At 40.7% G+C, this 12,173-nt stretch overlaps 1 protein-coding gene across 1 annotated transcript in view; it reads right to left on the reverse strand.

Annotated features, from left to right (window-relative positions):
* NME8 (NME/NM23 family member 8) overlaps positions 1-12,173 on the reverse strand; it is a 245,123-nt gene that overhangs the window by 7,974 nt on the left and 224,976 nt on the right. The window contains exon 18 of the mRNA XM_070728254.1: positions 10,715-10,859. Coding sequence (XP_070584355.1) covers positions 10,715-10,859 — 145 coding nt within the window. The remainder of the gene's footprint in view (positions 1-10,714; positions 10,860-12,173) is intronic.

Raw genomic sequence — 12,173 nt, forward strand, 5'->3', positions numbered from 1 at the left:
CAGATTATGGGGTTGGGATGGCATCAATTTTCCTCTTTGATGAATTCTAGTAGGAGAGGGCAGGGCAGGGCAGGGCAGGGCAGGGCAGGGCAACAATCTTTGCTCTTCTTGACCTTTCAGTAGCCTTTGACACTATCAATCATGGTATCCTCCTGGGTTAGCATTGATAATTGGGGATGAGTGGCAAAGTGTTGTGCTGTTCTCCTCCTTCTATTGACCAACATGGTCATAGGAATAACACCACAAGATTGGTTGTTGGCATTTATTTTATTTTATTTTATTTTAGTGGATTTCTAGGCTAACCTTCTACAGTGGTCTCAGGGCGGCTTACACAATAAAATCAATACAAAAAATACAAAATGTAAGAAATCCAATCTAAACCCAACATTTAAGACCATTCAAGTAAAAACCAGTCACACTCATTCACTCATACTGTCAGCTAGAGCTGATGGCAATGCTCAATGGCCCCAGGCCTGCTGGCAAAGATGTGATTGTATAGCCTTACGAAAGGTTAGGAGGATGGGGGCGAATTTCAGGGGGGGAGTTGATTCTAGAGGGCCTGAGCTGCCACAGAGAAGGCTCTTCCCCTAGGTCCCATCAGATGACATTGCTTGGCTGACAAGACTTGGAGAAGGCCCTGATTGGCCTCTGGGATACACAAGACAAGAGACGGTCCCGTAGTTTATCTGATCCTAACCCATGTAGGGCTTTATAGGTGACAACCAACACTTTAAATTGTGTTTGGAGACTAATTAGAAGCCAAAGCAGCTAGAAGAGTGATGGTAATACATGGGTATATCTCAGAAGACCCATGATGGTTCGTGTGGCTGCCTTTTGGACTAACTGCAGTCTCCGAACCTTCTTTAAAGGTAGCCCCACATAGAGAGCATTGCAGTGATTGAGCCATGAGGGAATGATGATGAGGGCATGAGTGACTGCGAGAAGTGACTCCCTGTCCAAATAGGGCTGCAACTAGTGCACCAGGTGGACCTATGCAAATGTCCCCCTTGCCAAAATTGAGAGGTGTTGTTCTAGGCTCAGCTGTGGATCAAGGAAGACTCCCAAGTTCTGGACCGTCTCTGAGGGGGATAAAGATTCCCCCAATCAGGGTGATGGAAAGACAGATAGAATTGTCCCTGGGAGGCAAAACCCACAGCCATTCCATTTTGTTGAGGTTGTGCTTGAGTCTGTTGACACCCAGGGCTGCTGATAGGGCGGTACTACTGGGAGTGGTGTCACAGGCCCGGGCAAATTGGAAAATGGGGGGGGGGGCGGCGCCCGCCAAAAACTCCCCAACCCAGATTGCGATGGGGAAAAGCGCGCCAAGGAAAGCAAAAGGACCAGAGACACCTTGCCAAACTTCGCCTCTGTGGAGCTTCTCTTATCGCGGCCCGCACCTTCTTCCCACCCCTGCGAGGAAAGAAGGCAGGGAGGCCGGATCGCAGCCGCAGAAGAAAGCGTGGGGGTGACTTGGCCATCTGGAAGCCAAGCCATGCTTCTGGGGAAGCCGGGAGAGGACTGAGCCTGGCCAGCTTCTCCGCCGGCCTTGTGTGTCCCCCAAAGATTGCGAGGGCAAGAGAGCAGTGCCTTTCGGCCTCCGGAAGTGCTGGGCTGGGGATTCGGGGGGGGGGCATGAACACCGCCCGCCGCCCGGAGCCAATCGCCTTCCTGCTGCTGGCGCTGGGAGCAGGTAAGTGCGCGCGGCCAGCCGGGTGGGAAGGGCGAGGCGCAAGGGGGAGGCAAGGTCCCTCTTTTCATGCATCCGCTCAGTGAGCCTCTCCTTCCTTCCCTCCTTCCATTTCTTTCATTCCCCCTCTCTATTTTTATTTCTCATTCATTCTCTTTCTTTCTTTCTTTCTTTTCTCTTTCTTTTTTTCCTTCCTTCCTTCTTTCTTTCCTTCTTTCTTTCTTTCTTTTCTTTCTTTTTCTCTCTTTCTCTCTTTCTCTCTTTCTCTCTTTCTCTCTTTCTCTCTTTCTCTCTTGCTCTTTCATTCTTTTTTTCTCTTTCTTTCTTTCTCTTGCTTTCTTTCTTTCTCTTTCTTTCTCTCCTTCCTTCCCTCCTTCCATTTCTTTCATTCCCCCTCTCTCTTTTTATTTCTCTTTCATTCTCTTTCTTGCTTTCTTTCTTGCTCTTTTTCTTTCTCTCTTTTACCTTCCCTTCCTCTATTTCTTCTTTTCTTTCTCCTTCCTACCTTCTTCCCTCCCTCCCTTCCTTCAGTCCTTCCTCTCTTACTCTCCCCTTTCATAAGTTTCCTTTCTTCCTTCCTCTGTTCCTGTCCTTTCCCCCTTTCTTTCTTTCTTTCCTTCCTTCCCTCCCTCCATTTCTTGCTTTCCTTCTCCTTCCTCCCTTCTTTCCTCCCTCACTCCCTTCTTTCACTCCTTCCTCTCTTACTCTCCCCTTTCACCTTTCCTTGCTTCCTTTGCACCCTTCCTCTGTTCCTGTCCCTTCCCTCTTTCCTTCCTTCCTTCCCACCCTCCGTCCATTCATTCACCCATTCCTCTCTTGCTGGCCCCTTTTACCCTTCCTTCCTTCCTTCCTTCCTTCCTTCCTTCCTAGCTCGCCCTCGCCTTTCTTCCCTTCCTTCCAGATGGGAGTGCCCCCTCAAGACACCCGCCTGACTGCTGGTACCCTGCTTTTTCTCTCCCCTCGTCCTTTCCAGCTCCTCGCCGGTGGCTGCCAGGTGTGGGATCCCCCTCCCCTCTCCCCTCGCTAGAAAGCACATGGTTTTTTGTCAACAAGAAGGGAGAAGTGCCAAGGAGTCGTAAATAAGTCTCGCTCCGCCTGACCGATGCCAGGAGGATCTTTCTTTCCCTCGTCACTCCCGCTTCTTTCTTTCTCCTGGACGAGTCCACACAATCGGCTTAACCCAGTTCCTGAAATAGCCTATGGCAGTGCTTCCCAACCTTGACAACTTGAAGATATCTGGACTTCAACTCCCAGAATTCCCCAGCCAGCAAAATTCCTGATGGTGGCCCTGTTGACACCCATCCAGACTCTCACGGCCTACAGGCACCAGCACATCACCTCCACTGCTTCACTGACTTATGATCAGAACTACAATGGTATCTGATTATCTTTGAACCTCTGACTTTCATTCTTGATTAATGAAAATGTTCTTGGCAAATGCTTTTCCTCAGGAAATGACTACAGCATCAAATATGTGAATAAATTAACTTCACTTCTAATTGGGCAACCTCCAGCCCATGTCCTCTCATCTTTCTTGGTGACTGTAATCTACCTCTAATCAAATGGTCCCTAAATGAATGTATAACTGAACCTATACATTCAACCCTGTACAATGCTGTAACTAATCTGGAACTGGATGAACTATTGACCAACAATACTAGATTCAAAAGCTGCCTTAATCTCATCTTCTGCAACGGTTCAAATTCAGTTTATGGACTACAAATAAAAGAAACTATTTCCACCTGTGACCACAGCATAATTAACTTTTATCTCAATATACGTCCTTACAAAAATTACCATAATAATGGAATCCCCAGTTATAACTTCAAAAAAGCCACTATAATTTCATAGGCATCTATGAAATCTCTTGACTGGCAACCCCCCCCCCTTTTAAAAAATATGTTTATTGAATATATACATTAAAAATAGGGTACAGAAAAGTAAAGGGAATATATATAATGTACATTCTAGCAATTATACTTATATAATTTACTTATATAGTATGCATAAGTGGGTAAGGAGAGAAGAAGAGGGGGAGTGGGTTGAGGAAGAAGGGGAAGAGATATGAGGGGAAGAGGGATAGGAAATTAGAGGGGGAAAAGAGTAGTAAGAGGAGTGTAGAGGGCCAGCGTTAGAGCTGGGGCTTTAATGTTTAGCGGTCTGTGGTTTGAACATATAGGTAATGTAGATTTCCCTAAAGTTTTATCCAGACCCATCCTCGAATACAGCTCACCTGTCTGGAACCCCCACCGAATTTTGGACATCAACACCCTAGAAAAGGTCCAATTATACTTCATCAGAAGAGCCCTTCACTCCACCACTCGAAACAGAATACCCTACGAAAATAGACTTACAATCCTGGGTCTAGAAAGCTTAGAACTACGACGCCTTAAACATGATCTAAGTATTGCCCACAAGATCATATGCTGCAACATCCTGCCTGTCAACAACTACTTCAGCTTCAACCGCAATAACACAAGAGCACGCAACAGGTTCAAACTTAATATCAACCGCTCCAAACTTGACTGTAAAAAATATGACTTTAGTAATCAAGTTGTTGAAGCGTGGAACTCATTACTAGACTCCGTGGTGTCAAATCCCAACCCCCAACATTTTTCCCTTAGACTTTCCATGGTTGACTTCTCCAGATTCCTTAGAGGTCAGTAAGGGGCGAGCATAAGTGCACTAGTGTGCCTTCCATCCCCTGTCCAATTGTCTCTCCTATATTTTATATATATTTTCTCCCATCCATATATCCTTCTTCTACTCTTTATTGATGTATTCTATTCTCATATCTCTTCTTCTATCCCTTCCCTGATATTTACTACTACACGTTTTTATTCTCCTTAACTTTCAATTTGTATTGGACAAAATAAATAAATAAATAAATATATAAATATGTGTTTGACATAGTTGCTAGTGCCAACATGTATCAGTGATTTGAGGGTTTGTTCATTCAGCCTCTTTGTAATTCGAACTTTGTGTCGATTAATGTTTACAGTTTGTCATTTCAATTTGATATTATGATTCATGTCGTAGATTGCTGGTTTTACACGTTGTTTTTGTGGGATATTTTTCTTGATGAATAATTTTTAAGTAATTTCTTTTTTTTAACCAATGGTACCATTTGTCCCAGGCCTTGTAGAAATTTGTCTCATCCTTATTTTGCAGTTCCATTGTTAACTTTGACATTTCTGCACATTCCATTATCTTAATCAAAAGAGATAAAACAGTTGGGTTTTTTTCCTGTTTCCAGTATTGTGCATATAGAATCCTCGCAGTAATAATGTGAATTATTTCTTTATTCATATTTTGTCTTAGGATTCCTAATAAAAATAGTTCGGGTTTTACTTGGATGGTCTGGGAGGTGATATGTTCTAGTATAGTTTTAATTTTATACCAATATTAATATGTGCCTGGTTTTTCGCTGCATTTCCAACATAGTGGTGATAAATTTGGCCGGTGGCAGGTGCCATCTGTAAAACATTTTGTAATGATTTTCCTTACATGAAGTTGCCATCGTTAGTTTGTAGTTGACAGTCCAAATTTTTTCCCATTCATTTAAGTTAATTGTATATCCCAAATTTTGTAACCAAGCTATCATAGGTCCTTTAACTATTTCTTCTACCGTATCATGTTGAAGGGGGAGATTATATATGTTTGATATTTGTTTGTTTTTTGTGGGCCAAAAATGATCTTATCAAGGAGATTGTTTTTTTGAAAGCCTAATTTGTTCTTATCTTCATTATATTTTGATTTAATTTGTAGGTAGCATAGCCAATCCACTTTAATACCTTTTTCCACAAGTTTTTGTTTAGGGATTAGATCATTATTTTTATTTAACAGTTGATCATATGTTATGATTTGGTCAGGGGTTAATGCGTTTGGGTATATAATTGCTTCTGTTGGGGATATCCATTTCGGAATACAGAGATAATGGATTTTTTTAATGAAGTGCCAGGTATTAATTAAAGTTTTTCGTATGTAGTGTGACCTAAAGTATGTTGGTATTTTACCTATGTCTGCCATCAAAAATGCATGCCACCCGGATTGAAGGTCATAGCCTTTAAGTGTTAATATTCTAGAATTTTTTAATGTTATCCATTCTTTCAGTAAATTTGCAATTGAGGCATGGTAATATAATTCCATGTTTGGTAACCCGAATCCACCTCTTGATCTATGGTCTTGTAGGTTTTTGAGTTTTATTATGGCCTTTTTTTTGTCCATATAAATTTGCGGATTTTTTTGTGTAGGTTATTGAAAAAGGTCCTGTTTAATTTAATGGGTGCAGTTTCAAAACGGTATAGAAATCTGGGGAGTATATTACTTTTAATGATGGCAATTTTCCCCATTATAGAAAGTGGGAGTTTTGACCATCTGGAGAGATCTTTGTCCATTGCGTTGATTAATTTGTCGTAGTTGTGTTTCCTAATAGGGCTACAATTAGTGGTAATCCATAGTCCTAGGTATTTAACTTTTTTGGCGGTTTTGATTTTAGTAGATTATTCTAGTTTCGATATCTGCTATTTTGTCATATTTTTTGTTATCATCTTAGGTTTTTTCCCTGTTAATTTTTAGTCCAGCGATCTCTCCAAATTTATTTATTTCATTAATCAGAATAGGTGCAGATTCTAACGGGTCTTGTACAATGAACACCATGTCAACAGCAAATGCTTCAAGTTTATAGTGTTCACTTTTAATTTTTAATCCTTGGATTTCCTTGTTGTGCCTTATTTTATTAAGTAGAACTTCTAGTGCAAAGATAAAAATCAGGGGGGCTAAGGGGCAGCCCTGTCTCACTCCTTTTTTAATGTTTATTGTTTCTGTCATATCGTTGTTTATCAGTATCTTGGCTGTTTGTATTGAATAAATAGTTTTAATGAGTTCTGTAAATTTAATACCAACTTGCATTGATGCCATTTGGGTTGTGAAGAATTGCCAGTATAAACTATCAAAGGCTTTCTGTAAGTTTACGAATAAGAATGCTACTGGTTTGTCTATGTTTTTATTATAATATTCTAGAGAGTCCAAAATAATCCTTGTATTTGTTGCTATATTTCTTGCTGGAAGGAAGCCATTTTGGTCTGTATGTATTCTAACAGTAAATGTTTTTTTAAATCTTTCAGCTATGATTGATGCAAAGATTTTATAGTCTGAATTAAGAAGGGATATTGGGCGATAATTTTGGATGTAGGCTCTATTTTCAGTGTCTTTAGGTATTAATGTTATATATGCCTCATTCCAAGAGGAAGGAAGTTTTGAACCTTCAAAGATTTAATTAAAGAGAGGTAGCATTATAGGCTACAATATTTCTTGAAATTGTTTGTAGTATTCAGCGGGTATACGTCTGTGCCCGGAGTTTTATTGTTTTTTTGTTTCATAATTGTGTTACTTAATTCTGTTGATGTTATTTTGTCATTTAGCATATCCTGATCTTCCTTATTTTTTAAAAAAATATTTTCTAGGCTCTCAAAAAGTTTATTTATTAATCGTTCATTTACGTCATCTTTTTTATACAATTCCTCAAAGAAGGATTTAATTATTTGTTTTTTTATCACTAATTGTTGTTTTTAAGAAACATCAACGTATTTACAAAGTGTAGTTCTGCAATGTTGGCCATGCCCCTTTTCTTTTAATCCTGTATATTATGGTTCATTATTGTCAGTATTTATTAAAGAATGCTGTGTAGCTTAGAAGCTGTGAGCAAAATAACAGCAGCTGTTGTTTGTGGCTGAAGCTATCCTGAGCTGTTATTTACACACACACACACTCACCTATTTTTATTCCACTTTCCCTAGGTCCTGGGGAAAATAATGGCATCTTTTCATCATCCCTATTTTTAATAATTAAGACTTTGCATCAACCCAAAATTTATTTTGTGGAGTGTCTCTCCTCTCCCTCAGAAAAATAACAGGATTTAGAAATGTAAACTAGGAAATCCAGGGGGTGAAGTCTCCTCTGGACTTGGGGGAGCAGAAAAAGAGAGAGGGGGTCAGAGGGTACCAGTCTTCTCCTCCTAGAATTCCCCCTACCCTTCTCTCTACTCCATGCCCTCCACTCACTCCCACTTCAGAACAGAGGAGCAAACTGGAAACACATGTTGGGGGTGATGTGGGAATGTGCCTTCTGACCCTCCAGTGCTTGGTCCACAACTGTCCATATTCCTCCAGGATCAATTTGCTAAGGAAGTGGGGAACATCCTTGACACCTCTGCTGCACCCCCCCCCCCATAGCATCAAACATTACTGCCTGGCTTCCTCAAAGGCATGACATATTTCAAAGGTGGCAGCTTGCATCTGAAGGTGCCAAATAGTGTCTCACTGGGAGATCCGGGCCAGGCTTCTCCACTGTCTGGCTCCCTAATGAGGACACTTCTGTTGGGCCATCCACCCTCCCCTTGCTGGGCTTTTGTGCTTGGCGCTTGGGTGGGTGAGGGGAGAACTTATCTTGGCCCCATCGATGAGAAAGAAGGTCAGGCTTGGGAGATAGCCCCCACCCTGCAAGATCCACCCCTGCCATTCTCTCCTTACCCTCTTTGCTGGAGGCAACAGCAAATGTACTGTGACAAAGGTGAAATGCTGTTGCCCCACAAAGGCAATTGCAATTGCAAGGGCCACTGCCATAATAGGGTGACAGTTCTTTCATCCCTCTGCTGTGACAGGCAACAGGGAACTGCAGCAGAGAGGTAAAAGAGCTGCATGGGTTGCATTGTGGCTCCTCGACGTAATTGTTAAGGAATATGCAGAGCGACCCCTGAATTATCAAGAATCCACATATGCAAAGGAAATTTGGAATTCTAGCAGATATCCAGCAGGCAGTCAGTAGGTATGAATAATAGTTCAGTCATACAAACCAGATACAGTAATACCTCATGATACGAACTTAATTGGTGCAAGGAGGAGGTTCGTATGACGAAAGGTTCGTAAGACGAAACATTGTTTCCCATAGGAAACAATGTAAAGTTAATTAATCCGTGCAACCAAAACCCCCCCGCAAAAAAACGGCTTTCGGCGACTGCTGGGAAGCCGCGCAGCTGTTTTAAAAGGTGACAGGGTTCGGGGTTCGGGGGGTGCTGGGAAGCCCCCCAGGCCGGCTGCGACCTTTTAAAACAGCCGCGCCGCTTCCCAGCTGTCTCCTGAAGCCGAACGCCAAAGCCGAACTTCCGCGTTCGGCTTCGGGAGACACCTGGGAAGCGGCGCGGCTGTTTTAAAAGGTCGCAGCCGGCCTGGGGGGCTTCCCAGCACCCCCCCGAACCCCGAACTCGGGTTCGGGGGGGTGCTGGGAAGCCCCCCAGGCCAGCTGCGACCTTTTAAAACAGCCGCGCCGCTTCCCAGCTGTCTCCTGAAGCCGAACGCCAAAGCCAAACTTCTGCGTTCAGCTTCGGGAGACAGCTGGGAAGCGGCGCGGCTGTTTTAAAAGGTGACAGCCGGGCTGGGGGGCTTCCCAGCAACCTCCCGAACCGAACCCGGGGTTCAGAAAAATTTTGCCTCTTCTTACGAACTTTGTTCGAGTTACGAACCGGCGTTCGGGAGGCTTCTGGGAATCCCCGCCGCCCGGCTGTCACCTTTTAAAACAGTCGCGCAGCTTCCCAGCAGTCTCCGAACGCCGGTTCGTAACTCGAAAAAAGTTCGTAAGAAGAGGCAAAATTTTTCTGAACCCCGGGTTCATATCACGAGTTGTTCGTAAGACGAGGGGTTCATATCTTGAGGTACCACTGTACATTAAAAAGTTTACAATAGTATTTATTTTAGCAAATATCATAGTCAAGTTAAACAGTCCAGTCATACATAGTCAAATCAGTCAATAACTCTAAATATATTAACAATATTAAAATTTTACTTGTACAGCTTACATAAACTATCATCGAACACACAGTTCTTACTACAGCAATCACAATGAAACAGCACAAATGAGCAGAAAAAAAACAAGGAGAAATAATCATGCTTCTGACTTCCTCTTATGGCAATTCCCAAACAAACTCTTAAAACCATAGTGTTTGGCTATGGTTTTTACTAGTTCTTAAAACCATAGTGTTTCAATACATACAAATATTCATTGTTAGCTTATTTATTTATTGCCAAACCCAACTGTTATGTACAGTTTTGACCCCTTCGGCTGGTCAATATATAACTCTACATTTTCAGGTTATAGTTTTTGCAACATTCTTTATGCTTAACAGCACCTTTCAAATTTATCTATAATATTAGTTTCACTTGAAAAATATTCCAATTTGATCATATTGAATGTACACATTGTTTAACATTGAGATACCTGAGATCAGTATGCTTTGATCTTGTTTTTACTGCTAAACTATTAGCCATACTTATCACAGATTGGTTGTCTTCATATAAGATAAATGGCTCCTGTACAGAAATCCCAATATCTTTTAACAATTGTTTATAATTCACCAATTCTGTACACATCAATGATAAACTCAAGAATTCTATTTCCATAGTGGACAAACTAATATGTTGTTGCTTAATAGACTTTCATCCTGAAGACAGAACAAAAAGCAATGGGTGGAAACTAATTAAGGAGAGAAGCAACCTAGAAATAAGGGCAAATTTCCTGACAGTTAGAATAATTAATCAGTGAAAAAAACTTGCCCTCAGAAGTTGTGAATCTTCATCACAGCAGGATTTTAAGAAGAAATAGACAACCATTTGTCTGAAATGGCATAGAAATGGCATAGAACATGGCTAGTGGCCCATGAGCTGGATGCATCATGCACTGGCCATGACCATGCCCAGTTCAACAAAGTGGGGGCAGTCCTGATATGTCACGTGACAACACGATGACAATGCAAGTTTGACACCCCTGACATATAGTTTTTTGCTTAAACAGGAGGGTTGAACTAGAACACTTCCAAGGTCCCTTCCAACTCTGTTATTCTCTTAAAATGATGCAAAAGAAACAAACTGTTTCTTTGATATCTTAATATGAGACTGGCAAAAAAATTGTCTGACAAATTCAAAGTCAGACCAATTTTATTCTTGTTTTTTTTAAAAAAAACATTCAGGCACTTACTTTGACATATAATCCACTAGTTGATTATAATATGGCTTATCCTCATGATCTTGATAAAATTGTGCTGCTATTTCTGGATTTATATGTGCTGGTCTCAATTCTGAGATTAGAAATCCAGCATCTTTTACTTCATTTATAATTTTATCTAGAAGAAGAGGGAGACATCAACATTATACCATTTCAATTTTAAAAGTATAGTATAGTATTGTATAGTATAGCAATGAATTATGAAATGTGTTCTAATGTATAAAAGCTGACAAGAAGCTTTATTTTCCTGCTAGTTACAGAATTTCTGTTTACCTGAAAGTGTTATTTCCAAATGATATCTGTGAATTGAGATCGTTTACATTTATGAATAAGAAAAGTATACGTTACAAAATAATTGTCAGAAGATGAAAATTACAAACCTGGCAACTGAAAATAAGGTTTGAGGGTTTGTGTGGCAATCAGAATGGTGCAATTAAAATAATAATAATAATAATAATAATAATAATAATAATAATAATAATAATAATAATAATAATAATAATTTATTAGATTTGTATGCCACCCCTCTCCGAGTAGTTTAATATGAAACTACCATCTTGAACTTTTAAGAACTCTGCTTGGAGATTTTTGCATGGGATCGGTTGCTTGTATAGTTAAGGTTAACGCTATACAGTTAGTTTACAACTTACAACTGCAAATAAGCCTGAAATTAATCATAAATTGTCCAGATCAAAGAGTTACCATGTGACCTCACACAATTTTATTTTTTTTTTTGCTGTGATTGCTCAGTGAGTGCTGCGATTATTTATTTATTTTTATTTATTCATTTGTCCAATACACAAATACATAGGAAGAAAAATAGACGTGGTAATATATATAAGGGTAAAAGTGAACTTAGAGGAGAGGATATATGAAAGGAAGAGAATATATATGATAGGTGAAAGAAAGGAAAGACAAATGGACAGGGGATGAAAGACACACCAGTGCACTTATGTACGCCCCTTACTGGCCTCTTAGGAACCTGGAGAGGTCAATCGTGGAGAGTCTAAGGGAGAAATGTTGGGTGTTAGGGGTTGACACAATTGAGTCCGGTAATGAGTTCCACGCTTTGATAACTCGATTGTTGAAATCATATTTTTTACAGTCAAGTTTGGAGCAGTTCGTATTAACTTTGAATCTGTTGCATGCTCTTGTGTTGTTGCGGTTGAAGCTGAAGTAGTCATTGACCGGTAGGACGTTGCAGCATATGATCTTGTGGGCAATACTCAAATCGTGTTTTAGGCGCTGTAGTTCTAGGCTTTCTAGGCCTAGGATTGTTAGTCTATTTTTGTAGGATATTCTGTTTCGAGCGGAGGAGTGAAGGGCTCTTCTGGTGAAATATCTTTGGACATTTTCAAGGATGTTGATGTCTGAGATGTGGTATGGGTTCCAGACAGATGAGCAATAGTCTAGGATGGGTCTGGCAAAAGTT

Source organism: Erythrolamprus reginae, chromosome Z (assembly GCF_031021105.1).
Source record: "Erythrolamprus reginae isolate rEryReg1 chromosome Z, rEryReg1.hap1, whole genome shotgun sequence".
NCBI lineage: Eukaryota > Metazoa > Chordata > Lepidosauria > Squamata > Dipsadidae > Erythrolamprus > Erythrolamprus reginae.